The sequence below is a fragment of the Citrus sinensis genome, chromosome 8 (assembly GCF_022201045.2).
Source record: "Citrus sinensis cultivar Valencia sweet orange chromosome 8, DVS_A1.0, whole genome shotgun sequence".
Lineage (NCBI taxonomy): Eukaryota > Viridiplantae > Streptophyta > Magnoliopsida > Sapindales > Rutaceae > Citrus > Citrus sinensis.
In genome coordinates, this window is record NC_068563.1 from 15,108,115 (window position 1) to 15,125,791 (window position 17,677).

At 32.2% G+C, this 17,677-nt stretch overlaps 1 protein-coding gene and 2 non-coding genes across 3 annotated transcripts; 1 reads left to right on the top strand and 2 right to left on the bottom strand.

The window, feature by feature from the left end:
* Positions 1 to 3,606: 3,606 nt before the first annotated feature.
* On the bottom strand, positions 3,607 to 6,479 carry LOC102618564 (uncharacterized). The gene is made up of 4 exons (XR_003066702.2): positions 6,326 to 6,479; positions 6,040 to 6,246; positions 5,803 to 5,897; positions 3,607 to 3,935 (listed from the first exon to the last, which is right to left on the bottom strand). It is a non-coding gene; the product is annotated as an uncharacterized LOC102618564 (transcript).
* A 1,133-nt stretch (positions 6,480 to 7,612) lies between these two features.
* Positions 7,613 to 11,689, top strand: LOC102619042 (eukaryotic peptide chain release factor subunit 1-3). Its single transcript, XM_052432033.1, has 3 exons — positions 7,613 to 7,777; positions 9,610 to 11,090; positions 11,253 to 11,689. The coding sequence occupies exon 2, from the start codon at positions 9,652 to 9,654 to the stop codon at positions 10,963 to 10,965; it is 1,314 nt and encodes a 437-aa protein (XP_052287993.1). The 5' UTR covers positions 7,613 to 7,777; positions 9,610 to 9,651; the 3' UTR covers positions 10,966 to 11,090; positions 11,253 to 11,689.
* A 4,844-nt stretch (positions 11,690 to 16,533) lies between these two features.
* On the bottom strand, positions 16,534 to 16,637 carry LOC127899573 (small nucleolar RNA R71). The gene has a single exon (XR_008051451.1). It is a non-coding gene; the product is annotated as a small nucleolar RNA R71 (small nucleolar RNA).
* Positions 16,638 to 17,677: the final 1,040 nt, after the last annotated feature.

Here is a 17,677-nt window from a genome sequence, read left to right on the forward strand (position 1 = left end):
GAAAGTTTGCAAATAGATCCAATTTCAGAATTTCTAAGTAATGCTTTGTTAATCCCAAAACTTTATGAAATTATGGTATAGCCCAAAATGCTATGAAACTTTTCAAATAAGTCCTTTACCAAGATTTCAAGCAATACTTGTTTATTTCAAAGTTTTCAAAATTCTTTCAATTAAACCATTAACTTTGAAAAACAACCAATTTCATAAAATTATTTTTCCATTAAATATGAAACATTTATAATGTGAAAATAATGATTTATTTAAAAAGAATAAAAACAATCAATTTCATAAAATCATTTTTCCATTAAATATAAAACATTTATAATGTGAAAATAATGATTTATTTAAAAAGAATATTAAATAATTTGAGCTTAAAAGATTAATCATTCTTAATCTTGTTTGTTATCATCAAAATCAATATTATGGAAACATATATGTTAACAATATTAACCTAAAAATTAGAAATTTAATGAAAGAACTAGAAATAGAGAACTAATAACTAATGGAAAAATGAATTGAAACAACTTACCAAAAATTTGATAAATTTCAACGGAAAGTAGGGATCTAGAAATTGAACTTGAAATATCTAAACAAAATTTTGGAATTCAATAAAAATATTAGGAATATAGAACTAAAAAATGGCGGGAACAAGAGTCGAAGAAGTTAACCCAAAAATGGAAATAATTTACCAAGAATTTAATAAATTCAAATGAGAAGTAGAGATCTAAAAACTAAACTTGATATATTTATCCAAAATGTTAGAATTCAATAAAAATAATAGGAATATAGAACCAAAAAGTGGTAGAAAAATAAATCAGAACAATTCACCAATAACTAGATAAAGTTTAACACATTATAGAGATATAAAAATAAACTTGAAATATTCACTTAAAAAGTTAGAAATTAATGAAAAGAGTGGATATATAGAACCAAAAACTAGTGGGAAAATGAGTTGGAACAATGTACCAAAATTTAGATAAAGCGTCACGAAAAATAGGAATTGAAAAATAAACTTGAAATATGCATTATAAATATTGAAATGTGACAAAATAAGTAGAAATATAATCATTTTGTGGTATATTTATATTTTATATATTTTTTGTACTATTTTTAAATTTAAAATTATTATAATATTTTTCCTCATTTAATTATAATTTTATCCTTTTTTTCATAATTTTTTCACATTAAAAATAAATAAAAATATAATTTTCATTATATTATCCGGTTAAAAACTGGTTGTACCGGTTGCATGCATGCGCTGTATCAAGTACAGCGCTGCATGGTAGGTTGACTATTACACAATATTCTTTGCACGGATTACAATTACTTTAATAATAGTCACGTAAGTGACACTCCATTACCTTTGATTGTTAATTCTAACGCCAATAGAAATGGTCAGTTCTTTAGAAAACTGATGTTTCTACTCCCAGGCATTCATTTTTTATTTTCTTTTATAAAAAAATATAAATTAAACCTAAATCTAAACTTTTTAAAGATAAATCAAACTAATTTTTTTAAAAAAATATTCTCATAAATCAAAGTGATTTTTTAACACAAAAAGTAAGTAAATCTCTAATGAATCATAAAGTATGATATAAACCTAATATTTTTTTTTATTAGTTCTAATTTCACAAATTAGTAAATATTTGCTATTTCAAAATTTTATTAATAGCAACCAATCCATCTGCCTGAAGCAACAAAGATATCCAATACATTTTTTAACAACGTTCTATCAGTATGTTCTCCCTTATGTTCTCTTTCAATTACAGCATCTTTTGGCTTTATGATTTAAAGCATCAAAAACCAGATCCTGTCGCAACGCTGAGGAATTTCAACCTTAGGTTTTTTAATCCACAATAAACCATAACACAGTTACAACATTTTCAAATTCAACTTTTGCTAATCTCTGAGATAGCCTCTTCAGGTCTGCAACTTCATATCTAAATCATTCCAATCTAAAAATTAAAAAAGAATTCCCCAAACCAAACGAAACTAATCAAATCCTAAAATAACTAAGCTTTAATTTGGCAGTGGTGGCGGCGAGGGCTTCACGAGCGGCGGTGCGGTTTCTTTGTAGATGGCATTTGTTGCAATACCCCGCCATCGCGTGGCTCCGGATCGCAGCCATGAATTGTTATCACTGTTGCTTTGGCTCCATGAACTCGCAGGTGCTGTTGTGCTTTGGACATGGAGAAGATGAAGCTTGGAGAAGACAAAGAAAGAAGGAGAAAATGAGGGAAAAAAAAAAGGAAAACAAAAGGAAGCTGGAGATGACGAAGACAAAAGACAGCGGACAAAAGATATATAAGTAAAATTAATCTATTTTTAATTGCAGCTCGCGTCGAAGTGCAAATTATATGGATATTATTAAAATAATTGTCACTAGTGTAATAAAATATCAAAACAAATATAACAGGGATGAAATTAACCCCTTTCAAATTTTAATATTTAGTTATTTTTTTCAAAAGCATTTCACAAATTAAATATATTTTTTTTCAAAATATTCACAGTTAAGCCGCTCAATTAAAATTGTTTTGTCCATAAATAATCGAGAAATTTAAGATACGTTTGACGCCTATATTATTTTACATTAGTAATATTACATTAGGTTGTATGCATTATTTTTATATTAAATTTTAATACAATATTTATTTTATATAATATGGGTTGTATTATGTAAAATAATATTTTGATTTTAACTTATATTAAATCAATAATTTAATATTTATTTTTATTTTTATAATTATGTATTATCAACTAATACTTTTCTTTTGAATTCTTTTTTTTTTTTTAGGTGCAAGCTGATGGGATTGTTTAGATCAACCCAAATCTGATCTAAAGCAAATCCGATCGGATTGCAAGAACAATAGTCGTTTCAATAGTTAGCAATATCCAAATCCTTTTAAGCAATATCCGATTTTTTTTATTGGATTTATCTGAGCTAATCCGATGCCCACTACCATACATAACCTTATTTCTCGGACTGCATTTGGATTCAACGTGAATATCGAAATTTTTAAAAATTTGAAGACGTCAGAGAAAAATAAATTTATTCTCTCCTTTAAGCCTCAAATATAACAAACAGTTCAAAGTTTGTGAGGATTGGATCATTCAAGGATCTACTCACATCATATATCATGTGACATTTTAAGTGATTCTTTGAGCATTTTCTGTTTATCTGAATATTGTTGCCTAATATTGCAATTATTTTCTATATCCAATAGTATTCAAGGAACAGCGGAATCCAACTATCTTGTGATGTAGGCTTTAATCAGGAACATGTCTAAAAAGGAAAATTGGATTAATAAAAATGAAATTATTTCTATTTTCAATGCTGTTTAATAAATTTACCGTTTTGAGTTGCATCAATTCTATAGCATCAGTCATTATTACCAAGCAAGATACTTGAGCTGTTGAGCAAATAGACAACAATATCCAAGAAATAAACTGAGCTGCAAGGTTATATTTCTAGTGTCATATTGCTAATACTTGCATATCTTAAACATAGTAGACACAAAAACAATCATTGGATCTACAATCCAAGCAAAGTTCCAGTATTGTGCAGATTTTGGCATTACATTAGCCATTCGTTTAGCCCGAAAGTCATGTAGGAGAGAGTAAAAGATGCTACTGCGAATAATGATCAAAATACTGGACAACACTGCCGATTATTCGACTGTCAATCAAAAACTTCAAGACAGTACATAAAATTGATTGCTAACACAAGAGAGCAAATAGTCATAGTAAGTCTTTCCGAAATTCCATTTATTTCATTTCACTTGGCCAAAATAGTATCTCAGGGTAAAAAAATAAAAGCTAAAATGGTAGCAATATCAACAGGTAAGGGCTTCCCCGGCTTGAAAGGTATTCAAATGCCTTAGACATCCGTGCGTGATTCAATCCTCCCAAACGAATGCCCTTCTCAACCCCCATATCTGTGTTGATATGAAAGGTCCGTTGATGAGATGACAACATAGAATTCCAAGTAAAAAGCACAACATAAAGTGGGTAGATTAGTGCATAAATGAATTGGGAAAATCTGTAATGAATATATAAGTCATCTAGTATGGCCTATAATATTTAGCAGAGTGGAGGCATCATGTGGGCATGAAGAACCATGTGTCTCATTTACTTTTGCTAATGGTAAAACTGAAACAAAAAGTAATACTTGGACTCACTAAAGCTGCTCTGTAATTGGCTAAAGTATAAAGGTTACATCTCAGCATCGCCAAGGTATCTCAGACACTTCATTGCAGAAATTATTTCATAAGTAAACAATATGAAAGAAAAAAAATCAGGATTCATCTGACCAAAAAAATAAAAAAGGAGGGAAAAACATAAGAAGACACACCTAGCAGAACCAACTTAAGATATTTCAGAAATACTAACTTACACGGGCATTGGGGATCAATATTGTAAAACGAATATGAAGAGTTGGGACCTCCAACGAAAACCGACTAGGGTAAACACTTTGCCCTTTTTTGTAACACAAATTAACTAAGAAGCCGGATCTTCCAAACTCTTAAATGCTCATCGAAATTTAACACAGGAAGGCTAGAGAGTGAACAGGAAAAGAAACTGACCATGGGCATCCTCTTCGCTAATCGTTAAACCACAATAATTTTGTGTGTTTTTACATGAATGCGTTTTTCAATAGAGTTATGTGCTCAAATTATAAAATAACTTATTAAGAAATAACTTCCTCTGATTTCAATGGGAAAGTCTTGGTTTTCTATTAATGCACTTATATATAACACGCTCTAACCTTAGCCGTCATTTCATTTGAATGTTTGATAAGTTCCAGGAAAATGGATTACTATGACACAGTATACAACAGGAAGATTACCAAAGGGTAAAAGTTACTTAGCTATTGGAGATGGTTTGATATGTTGTTAATGATAACCAGGACAAAATTTGGCTGGTGGAAGTTACAGTATGCCCAAAAAAAAAAAAAAAAAATTGAAGCTACCTACAGTAAGCACTGCTTATGTATGTACCCTTTCCAAAATCAACTATGTTTTCTTGTCGGAGAAGACTCACACAACCCAAAGAACACAAATACTCCACTAAGCTACGAAGATCTCAAAGAATCTATAAGATGCAGAAGAATTTTTTATTGAAGGAAATTTTCTTCAGATTGCTGTGCAACAGAAACAAAAGGGTTTAAAATAAGTACTCTATTTCAGGTCAAGGATCTACTCAGCTGCAGTGGTGTACAAAAGACAAATGAACGAGAGACATATCTGCTTTCATACTGTCATTATGTAAATACTCATAATACGAAGTGTAAAATAGTACCATGTTTTAAGTAAATGTACACATGACCTGCTCCTTTCATCTTTGAAACACTTCACATAACTTCCATTGTTTCTTTTATTTTTTTTTTAACGGAGTAATTTTTATTTTTTTTAACTTTTCAAGTTTTCTGTAATACAAAAAAATCACCTGGTAAGAAAAATGGGGTCAGATATCTCTGGTACACCCTAAGAGACCTTATTAGGAGAAGTAACTAGGAGCACCTATGTTATTGAAGCTGAATACTACATGCGTCTGACATTTAGAAACAAGATTGTAGATAGTTATAAATAGGCTCTATAACTATTTATTGAACTTTCAATTTTAACATAAATTTTCCAGCACAGAGACATGACAATAATAATTAAAACACACACAAGGTAAACAGAAAGAAAGATTAAAAAGAACTCAAAAAAAAGAAAAAAAGATTAAAAAAAAAACTTTGAATATCAATGTACAATGGGGAAGATAACAAAAAATGACATGAAAAAGACAGAGTTGATATACGGTATCTGGCCCATAATTGGGGCTCAATCCCACTGCACTCACGAATCAAGATAGGGAGTTCCTCAAGTCCATGTAGTTTTTCTCCACAAATACTCCTGTGAAAGTTTTAAAAAAATTACAGCATAAAAGAAAACCAATTAGTTTTTGGCTTTACACTGCAGGTTTATTAGCAATTATTTGGAAAGCTCCTAAAATTAGTCAACATTATTAACCATAAAAAAAGAAGGAGTGAGTTACAGTTTAGCTGTCAGCAAAAGCATAGTTGTCCTTCGTTGTCATTTTGGTCTCCGATGGACATGGCATTACATAGATATATCATGTTTGACCCATTATTTCTAATTCCTCTTCCATTCAATTGGAGATCCTTGAGAACAAAGTTAGAGATCACAAGAAATGCCACCGAAACAACAAAATAAGCAGAGTGCCCATCCAAAAATCTTTGATCTGAAATGAAACGAAATGGTGGTAATTCATTTAATTGTCATCAAGAGCCATCAAATTTAAGAGAAAATGGTACACATACCTAGCGGAGGAGCTTGAATGAGAGGCATGGCAGAGTAAGATACTCAGTTCCCTAGTGCTCCGTGATAATTGTCATCTCCATGCCATCACTTTCGTTCACTCTCTCTCTCTATTTGTCCTTTCCACGTTTCTGTCCCTTCTTCAAATAGTGAAAAAGCCAATGTATTTTTATTTTTACTAAAAATAACAATTTACGTTAAAATCCTTAGTGTTGGTTTAAAATTCAAATTAATTAAATAGTTTTCATAATCAATCAATAATTCCTTTTTAATTTTTTCTTTTGTAAGTTAGGTCAAGTGTTTTTGACTTTTTGTTGACATACTTATAACAAAATTAATTTTTGTTGAGACACTTCTAAGCTTTTGAAGTACAAAATGGTTAAGATCACTTAAGTTACATGAAAAAAAGGGCAGGAATTTAATTAATTGATTATCTAGACTACTAATCTATATAAATTTCGGGAAAATCATAATTTTTTTCTATAAATTACCATATAAACAGGATGTGATTTATAGAGATAATAATTTGGGTTGAATTGTCATGTTTATGTTATACTTTAATTTTCTTTATATCATATTAAAATTGAGTTAACCTAAATAAGATCTATTTATTAGTCGTGCCCAAAATCTCAAATTCTAAGCCAATGAGTTTTTATTATTTTTAAAATAATGTATTATAAATATAAGTTTTTGTGCAAACAATTTTTTTCATAATCATGTTACTTATTTAACATAATTTTAAACTTTTTATGGAAGAAGAAAATCATCATTTTAGCATACTTGTATATATTCAACTCGAAAATTTATAATACTGCCTGCTTAATAAAAAAATTAGTCAATGTTTTTTTTAAATACAACTAAATATTTTATAAAATATGAAAAATATCACACAGTCTTATTAAATAAAAACAAGTCAATCTAATATAACTAAATAATAATTAATCGCACCATAAATAAGTAATCTGTTAGAAATTTTAAATCCAAATCTAAATCATTTAATAATCATATCAATTTTAATTAACCCATACTTGTTCATTTATATGGTGTTCCCGTAGAGTTAGTGGATCTTGTCAAAAATTACAACATCGATTGCGTCGATATCAACCCTCATTTCTAATTTTTAGGAAGCCTTTGCATTATTTTGGGCCATGGATCTGAATCGGGCTCAATCAAGGCCCAATAGAAAAAAAATCAGCGGTTCTCTCTGGCTTTCCCATGCACGACACGGCACCCCGCAAGTCGGTTAACTCTTAACCTAGGATTCATTTCCCACTATTTTACCTTAACCATAGTTAAATGTTTGGTTAACCGAACACTCGTGGTTAACGTTCGCAAAATAAATACGATTCTTCCCCATTGATATCATTACTTTTATTCTTATTACATCCTCCCTTCTCCTACGAGTTAAGCAAATTCCATCCTCTTGTTTGTTAGAAACCGATCTGCAATTCTCGGTATATTTTATTTCGTTTTCTTTTATTATTTTTTATTTGATTTTTATTATTTCTGTCGATTGAAGCAGCTGATGTTCCTTTTGGAATTTTCTTTTCATTAATTTTTTCATAATTATTGCTATATTTGTACTTTTTTAATTTTTATTAAATTTGTATCTTTTCTGTTGGTGATTATGGATGACGATTTAGGAAAATTACATATCAAATCAAACTGATATTTTTAATTATTCGGTTGATGGCTATAAACTAATCTGTTTATCTTAAAATAAATTTTCTCAATTTTTTTAATTCCAATTTAATCTGAATACGGTACGTAAGGTGTCACATATATATGGTAGTTAAATCTTTCTATTTGGGAGAAAGGAGAGTTTCTTTTGAGCTTAGCCTTTCTTTGCGTTTTTGAGATTTGTTTGCATGGGATTGAATTATATATATATATATATAGTGTTGATATGTTAAAGTTCTAGGTTAATTAAAAAATCGATAATAAATTAATAAATTAATAATAAAAATTAATTTATTAAAAAATAATTTAAAAAATCATATTTTATCATTTAGGTCCTCATTGTTCGCAAGTTCTAAACACAGATATGAATACTTTATGTCGGAGATACTTATCAGTACCATAAGATGAATATTCAACTGTTTTTTTTTATTAGTATTTTATCGTTTTGGTCCCTGGCTTTTCCACTAATTTGTTTAAGGATATAATTTACCTTTTTTTTAATCGAAGCCACTTTTTGCTGATTACTTAGGGCAAAGGTATATTTTGATTTGATTGTTAGCCTTTGAATTTCCAAAGGTATATTTTGATTTGATTGTTAGCCTTTGAATTTCCATTTTTTCAATTCGAAATTTAGCAATAGTTAAAAGAATTGAGCAAACTATGCCTCAATGGTGGCCTTGATAATAACTATTTTAGTATTATGTATTGCATTTATTATTTAAATAGATACAACTTCTATCAGCAATTTGGCTAGTGTAAAATTTAAAGTTAAGGAAAAACTTTAAAAGAAAAACTGAATCAAAATAGGAAAAAGAAATGAAAAAAAGGATATCAATGTTTTTTTCCGCAAAACAAACTTCTTTATTCCACTGCCTGGCCTATTAGTACCCATCCGGATGTCTTGCCACTAAGCCATGGAAGAGATGTATTATTTGGATAGAATAGTGGAGATTCACGACCTATGGTTTAAACTAAGTGCTGAAAGCTGTCGGCAAGAACGAACTTAATTAATCATGAAAGATTATTATCTCAATTCATGAAACCTGGACTTGTGAAACTTTTCAAAAAATAAAAATATTTTATTTATCAATTTGATTTATGTGTAACTAGAGAGTTTGTAGCACTGCCTTAAAATGAGAGTGAGTTCCTATCATTTCAAATTATTTAGTGCCTTTTGCAATTTTTTTTTCCAAGCTCGTTCGGCTGTGTTCCAACTAATATATGATATATGAAGTTGAGTTCTTTTTCACTTATTTTGATCGTGTTTGGGTCATCTTGCTTATATGCATTTGAATTATGCTTCTTTATGTGCCGTATATTGGTTCAGTTTTTGGATAGTTTCTTTGTATCCCCATTGGTTCCAACGTAGGGCAGGGTAAGTAGCTTTTTGCTTTCTGATATTGCTATCCCCTTGTGAGATTTTGACTTGTGTGTTCCCCCCCCCCCCCCCCCCCCCCAATGTAAACCACTTATTTGAGTCATTAATTTTATTTCACCATATTTTATTCACTACGATTCGTGGAAACTTTTAGCATGCATGGAGGTATCTTTTGAATGTGTGATTGTCTAATAGATAACCTCATTTTGGTTTTACGTGTTTTTACAGGTGCTTTTATCACTGTTTTAGAGTTACTGTATCCACTTTACAATGGCAGATGGTCAGGAGACTGATAAAAATATTGAGATTTGGAAGATTAAGAAGTTGATCAAAGCACTTGAAGCTGCTAGAGGAAATGGTACCAGCATGATATCTTTAATCATGCCTCCTCGTGATCAGGTATCACGAGTCACAAAAATGCTGGGTGATGAGTTTGGAACTGCTTCAAACATCAAAAGCAGGGTCAATCGTCAATCTGTATTGGGTGCAATCACATCTGCTCAGCAAAGATTGAAGCTTTACAACAAGGTCCCTCCCAATGGGCTTGTGCTGTACACGGGAACAATTGTTACTGATGATGGGAAGGAAAAGAAGGTTACAATTGACTTCGAGCCTTTCAGGCCTATTAATGCATCTCTTTACCTCTGTGACAATAAGTTTCACACTGACGCTCTGAATGAACTGTTGGAGTCTGATGACAAGTTTGGTTTTATTGTCATGGATGGTAATGGAACCCTTTTTGGGACTCTAAGTGGTAACACCCGTGAGGTGCTTCACAAGTTCAGTGTTGACCTTCCAAAGAAACATGGAAGAGGTGGACAGTCAGCCCTTCGGTTTGCCCGACTTCGAATGGAGAAGCGCCATAACTATGTGAGGAAAACAGCTGAACTTGCCACACAGTTTTATATCAATCCTGCCACTAGCCAGCCTAATGTTTCGGGACTAGTACTTGCTGGATCAGCCGACTTTAAAACTGAGCTTAGTCAGTCAGATATGTTTGATCCTCGCCTTCAGGCTAAAATTTTGAAAGTAGTAGATGTTTCTTATGGAGGGGAGAATGGATTTAACCAGGCAATTGAGCTATCTGCTGAAAGTCTGTCCAATGTGAAGTTTATACAAGAGAAGCGTTTGATAGGAAAGTATTTTGAAGAGATAAGCCAGGATACTGGGAAGTATGTTTTTGGTGCTGATGACACGCTGAAAGCTTTGGATATGGGTGCTGTCGACACGCTAATTGTTTGGGAAAATTTGGACATTACTAGGTATGTCTTGAAAAATACTGTTACTGGTGAGATTGTCATAAAACATTTGAACAGGGAGCAAGAGACCAATCAGAACAACTTTCGTGATTCTGCCACCTCTGCTGAATTGGAGGTTCAGGAAAAGTCATCGCTGCTTGAGTGGTTTGCAAATGAATACAGGAGGTTTGGTTGCACACTCGAGTTTGTTACCAACAAATCACAAGAGGGATCCCAGTTTTGCAGAGGCTTTGGCGGTATTGGTGGAATACTCCGCTACCAGCTTGATATGAGATCATTTGATGAGTTTTCTGATGATGGAGAAATTTATGATGATTCTGAATAGCAATCAATCAAACCTACCCAATTGCTGGTGCAGGATGACGACGTGAAGGGCCTGCACCAGCGCGCGATTCGTCGCGCCAACTTCGGAGTACCTATGTTCCAAAATGTTCCCAAGTTGCTGCTGAGGTTTTGATTTCTAGACTTGTCTTTTTGTTCTTCATATGTAAACATTTCTTATGGCACTATTTGATTTGTTTCCTCAGTGATTTTGTCCTGTGGTGTGACTACAATTTTTTTTTTTGCTTTCTCTAACAGTTGTATTTTGGATTTTATTTTGATTTTTTTCAGGTACGATTATGTCATGTCTTAGCTGAGCAAGCTATCTATGATTCTGTTATATGGGCTTTGTAATGGCGCTGCTGGATATGATCCAGAAGGGAGGAATTATGCAAAGCTACTAGCTCCAGAAGGGAGGAATTATGCAAAGCTACTAGCTAATGTTGGTTAGGACCTTACGAATACCTCGCATTCAGATGATGGATATGGGGATCTCTCCCATGGCAAGCCCTAGGGGCTTGTGGATTGAAACTGTTCTCTCAGACTTGGGTTTATCTTTTTATGGTTCTATTGTCTGTACAATGCATGTTAATCAGTGTGATGGATCTCCTGTTGTCTGTCGGACTGGGTTATTTGTTTAAGGTTATGTTGTTTAAACATGCTTGTTAGATCTCCATCTTTGGTAGGCCATGGCTTGCTATAATAATAAAGTGATACTGTTTTGTTTATTATACATGTTGAGTTTGATAATGTCTATTTTGTGCTCTACTGTATTAATCTTCTGCAGGAAATGTCTAGTCATTGGAAGATTTTGGTTATTGGTTAGCGTCACGTGCCTGTGTGGTCGATGTGGAAATATTTGTTTGATTGACTGGTGTAAAAGTATTTCTCTTAGGTGATGTTTGGTTTGAATAATGGGGGAATAGGAGAGGAACGAAAGGGAGAAGATGAGAATAGTAAAATTAAATTTTATTGTTTGGTTTAATATAAAGTTTTATAGGGAAATGGATTATAATTTTTTTGATTGCACAAATTTATTTTTTGGCTTAATACTAAACTATCAATATTAAAAATTACATATGATGTAAACTTTCATACATAAAAAAAAATTTAAATTGTCAATTTTTTTTAAAGGAAAAGATTCTATCAAATATATATGTGTGTATGTGTATATCTATAAATACATAACTTTATTAATAGCAAGGATTAAATAGTAATTTTGGGTGTTGTATATCATAACCTTAAAAAATTTAAATGCTCATCAATTTTGACATTTAAAAAAATCAAAATAATAGTATGTACAAAATGAAAAAAAAAATAGAAATTTAAAGATTGTTTAATCACAAGTAATAAACATGTGAGTAAATTAAAGAGTAGGGAGCAAAGTATGTACACAAGAAGATAATTATTTGTTCTTTTTAATTGAGGAGACTATAAGATTTGAATTTTACTAACAAAAAAACAAAAAAAACACCACTTAGTCCTACAAGCAAATCACACAAAAACCACCACTATCTCTAGTCTGAAGACTAGAGTAGTAGCAATAATTTTTCACTCACAAAAGCAAACCATCAAAACCAGAAAGCTTTGAGCATCAAAGCAACAAAAACTGAACAACAATGATAATCTTGTTGTAATTCACATTTATATAACATAAAAAATTAATAGTAAAGAACACCAAATCTCAATTGAGGCAAACTAGAAATAGAGCTGTAGACAAAGTGATAAAATAAAATAAAAAACATCCATATTACATTATCACATTTAACCATTAAGAGGGAACCACTAGAATGCAAAATCCCCAAAGTCAAAAATAAATATTATATCTATAATCTAGAAAATGGAATAACAAAAGCATAACAAATTTTTTTTAAGGAGTTTTCATGTGCTCTGCCTACTTGCTCTCCATTGATTATATATCTCTTGTGCTAAATTTGTCCTCCATGTATTGAGGTTATACTAGTTTTCGTGTAATCTCCAAGTGATTCTACCTTATTTACAGCATCAAATGCTTCCTCAACGGATCACTCGTAATGAAGAAAAATTGAAGATGGGAAGCTCAAACAGAAGTTTATATAATTTGAGAAATGCAAATGCTTAAGTCACAGGTTAATAATAATTGCCAATGAAGGAGGTCCACACTCAACATTATAAATTTTAAAGTGAAAAGTAAGTATAATCAAGTTACAGAGATAATTACCACATCAAGCATAATAATTATGTATTAGAAGAAAATTTGAAGATGAGAAGCTCAGAGAGATAAGTTTATATAATTTCACAAATGTAAAATGACATAATTTAAAAGAATCCGGTGTAAGAAACCTAGAACTTGTTACCCAGAAGTCATAGATTTGTTTAAGATTGGCACAATGAAAACTGAAACTTATCACAGAGTAAAGCACATCAAATTCTTTAAAATATTACCTAATAGAAATAACTATGCACTTAACAAACTCAATAAACTCAAAGATAAACATCAGCGCTACTAATTCCCACTACCATACTCAACAAACAAATGAATTAAGGCTAGTCCAACAAACTCAGCCATAATTAATTAATCAAAGCTAGATCAATAAACAAATGAAACAAAATAACTTAGTTATAATTTTCTCAGCAACCAAACAGAATCATAAACTCAACAAACAAGTGAATCAAGGCTAGTTCAATAAACTCAGCCAAAATTAATTAATTAAGGAAACTAATCAAGTCCAGTTCAATAAATAAACAAAACAAAAACAATTCAACCATAATTTTCTCAGCAACCAATCAGAATCATAAACTTAGCAAATGAAAAAAAAATCAACATATTAACAACTAAATAAATCTATAAAATCATAAAATTTAACTTCGCATTTGCAACGCTCATATAGTGAATTCTTATTTGATAGGTGCCACTGAATTTTGGAGAATTGAAAATCTCAATAGTAAACCATTTGAATATGATTTGAATGACAAATGAAAGACTGCAGCATGTAGTCGGCGAGAGACCTCCATGATAAAAGTGTTTGTATACCGACAAAGTGACCAGGTGTGAGTTTGTTTGGACATCAATTGAAGAAGTTACATGTAGTCCATACACCCTAACCAAAAGGCGGAAAGCCATAATGTTGAAAGTCTTCTTGCAAAGAAAGTTATAAATGTGGATGACGCATTATGTGTTGATATAGACCTATTGAAAAGGCTTGATAATCCAATATTATGTTATGAGTTCGATTAGTAGTATTGTGAAGAAATCGGAGTGAGTCGGCCATAAGGTAATTTTGCGCGATAATAAGAGCGGTCCATGAAGATGGCTGAAAGATGAGGTAAGTGTCCTTAATCATTATACTATCTTGATTATTGAATTTGTTGTATCTATTATTTTCTAATCTTCTACCACTGATCTACAGCATGTCCATGCTTACTTGCACTTGCTCAGTAAGTGATAACTAATGTATCTGAATGCTTTATCTCCACGCTACACGCATACAAATAATAGGTTTTTTTTCAAGTAAGTGGCACAAATGTATATGAATGCTTTATCTCAGCATCGCACACATAAAAATAGCCGGTTTTTCGTAGGTAGCTGTTGAGTGTTAGAAAATGTATATTTATAAAGGAGAAAATCGTCATTTTACATTTTAAGTCTTACTACCAACCCTTACTTTTATGTATTTAAGGTTCTTGTAATTTAATTATGTGTGTTTTATTTTAATTAAGTATTTTGTGTATTTTAGGGGCATCATAGTCATTTCACAATAAACGAGAGATCAAACGATAAAACGGACATCACTTTTGATCTCAGGACGGTCGAAAACCTTAGGAGGAGCATAAAAGGAAAAATGACATTGTTCACATGTACGGTACTATTCACATGTACGGTACTGTCCGCGTTACTATTCAAAGCCGGGTCAAACCGTGTTACTGTTCACCCGCGTGGTCAAATCGCGTACTGTTGACTGATGACGTGGCGCAATCCTGAGCGTCCAAACTGTTTTTAATCCGATGACCATGATTTACTCCATGTATCTATAAAAAGGGGGCCTCTCCCCCCTAATTTGATATCTCTGAATCTATTTTTGGACTCCATTTTCTGTAATTCCTTCTCCATCTTGTATTTTCTATGTACTTTAATAAATTCTCATTTTGCCCCTAGTTCAATTATGAGTAGCTAATTTTCTTTCAAGCTTGAGTTGAAGGTGAAGTCTTAACATGTGTCATGGGCTTTATTTGGTAAATTTATTTTCTCTTCTCCTCTAATTTTGTGGATGTTTTGACTTCTCGTCGACAAATAATACTAATCTTGTCTAGTACCGCTTTGGTTTCACCGGCCCCCTAGTACAAGATTATTATTATTTGGCACGATAAGCCCTTAGCACCATATTGATTAGAGCGTGGTTCATGAGGTGTTGATTCCCCCCTCATGATTTAATTGGCATTAATAAGGATTATTTAGCCCATGATGCATGTTGATACGAATCCAGATACCCAAGTACGACATTTCAATAGAATTCTCTTCAATTTATTCTCGCCATTTCAATTCCAATTTTAGAATTTATTCTCGCCATTTTAATTTAAGTTTTAGCATATTCCAAATTATTTCTACCACAAATCCAATCACCCATTTACAAAATTAATTCTACACATAATTAAAATCCACCTCCTCGTGGGATCGACACTCGTCTCCATTAATCTATTCTATAATAAATTTGTGCGCTTGCGAGTACATTAAAATTTGCACAACAAGTTTTTGGCGCCGTTGCCGGGGAGGTAAGTTATTTTAATTTATAGAATTAATTTTTGTGAATAATTTCTTTTATTTGTTTTCTCATATTTTTTTCTTATTAAAAAAAAAGAAAGAAAAAAAAAGTGAATCTACATTTAAAGATTAGTATTTCTTTTCTTTTTCTCTTCTTTAAAATTCTGTAATTTATTTTTCTTTGTAATTTTTTTGTTTATCTTATTAATTTATTTTTAGTTAATTTATTTCACGTATTTATTTTTGTGTATTTTTATAGAAAGGTTTTAACAGCGTGATAAGGTTAGTAACGTAATTTCTCATTCTTCTTTATTTTTATTTTTTTGTTCCCATTTATTTTTTGTTCTTTGCATGCATGGTCGTAGGTCATTATTACCTAATCTTGAACCTATAGACCTTGAACTAGAAAAAACACTTCGCACACACAAACACGTTAAAAATAAATTTGGAATGGATTTACAAGCACCACAGGAGAGGACATTTAAGGACTACTTCAGTCCTTTAGCTAATTTGAGCACATCATGCATAAGATACCCAAATGTAGCTGCTAGAAGTTTTGAACTAAAACCTAGTGTGCTAAATTGTCTCCCTACATTTTATGGCCTAGAAAATGAGGACCCATATAATCATTTGAATGATTTTCATGCCATTTGTCAAACATTTAAATATGAGAATTTTTCAGATGATGATGTAAAACTTAGACTATTCCCATTTTCTTTAAAGGATAGAGCTCATTCATGGCTTAATACATTGCCTACTAATAGCATTGCATCATGGGAATAAATGGTAACTAAATTTTTGAATAAATATTTCCCAGTGCATAAAACCAATGCTATTCGCAGGGAAATCTCAGAATTTACCCAGAGAGATGACAAGCAGTTTTTTGAAACGTGAGAGCGATTCAATGGGCTACTTTTGAAGTGTCCACATCATGGTACGCGAAATGGCACCAATGCCAATACTTTTTGGAGGGCTTATTGCCGAATGTGTAAGAATGGCTAATGGCAATAAGTGGAGGAGAGCTAATGTCAAAAAGTGCATCAGAGATTTGGGAATTCTTCCAGCGACAAGCGGATAATTCCCAACAACGGAGTCGATCACTCAGGAATACTAGAAGAATTAAGGGAGTAAATAAGGTTCACATTGGCGAGTCAAGTTCAGAAATTAAAGAAGTCAAAGCGATAATTGAAGGTCTCTCTTGACAAATAGCATCGTTATCGACTGCTAAATCAACAGAGCCACATGACCATGACTCATACTCAGATCAAGCCAATGCCATAGGTGTAATGAGAAAACCATCGAATTACAATCCATACTCCAACACATATAACCCTGGATGAAGAGACTACCCCAAATTTTCATGGTCTCAAGGATTCCAACAAAATGGACTAGCAGTTCCAGCTCCACCAATTCCTTAAAATCCTCAAGCCTCTCAGCCCCCATTTAGACCATTCAATCAGAACTAAAACTACTCTCAACCCAGACCATGGGATGATGCATTCCAGAATTTCAAGAATGTTACTCACTCCACAATTGAGCAACAGAACCGCACCATTGATGGACTACGAAATGAGTTGAGAGCAGGTTTCAACTCACAAGCTCAATCAGTTTCAAGCCTCGAGAAGATGGTGGGACAACTTGCTTCTTCAGTTCAGACTTTGGCAATGACCGTTGAGAAAAGTAAATTTCCAAGTCAACCAGTGCCTAATCCTAAAGGAGTACATGAAGCAAGTACTAGTTCACCACAGCAGCATGGAGAGGTCAAAGCAGTCATGACCTTGCGAAAAGGAAAAGAAGTCGACAACAAAGTGGAGATGTCGGTGACAAAAGAAAATCAAATTGTATCTGTGAATGTTGAGGACTCATCACCGGAGGAGAGAGAAGAAACCAACCCACGAGAATATGTTCCGAAAGCTCCATTTCCTCAGAGGTTAGCTAAAGAAAAAAAGGGAAAATCCATAGGTGAGATTCTTGAAAT

What these genes read in the sequence shown, in the direction of transcription:
- LOC102619042 (XM_052432033.1), top strand. Translation starts at nt 9,652, where the DNA reads ATGGCAGATGGTCAGGAGACTGATAAAAATATTGAGATTTGGAAGATT.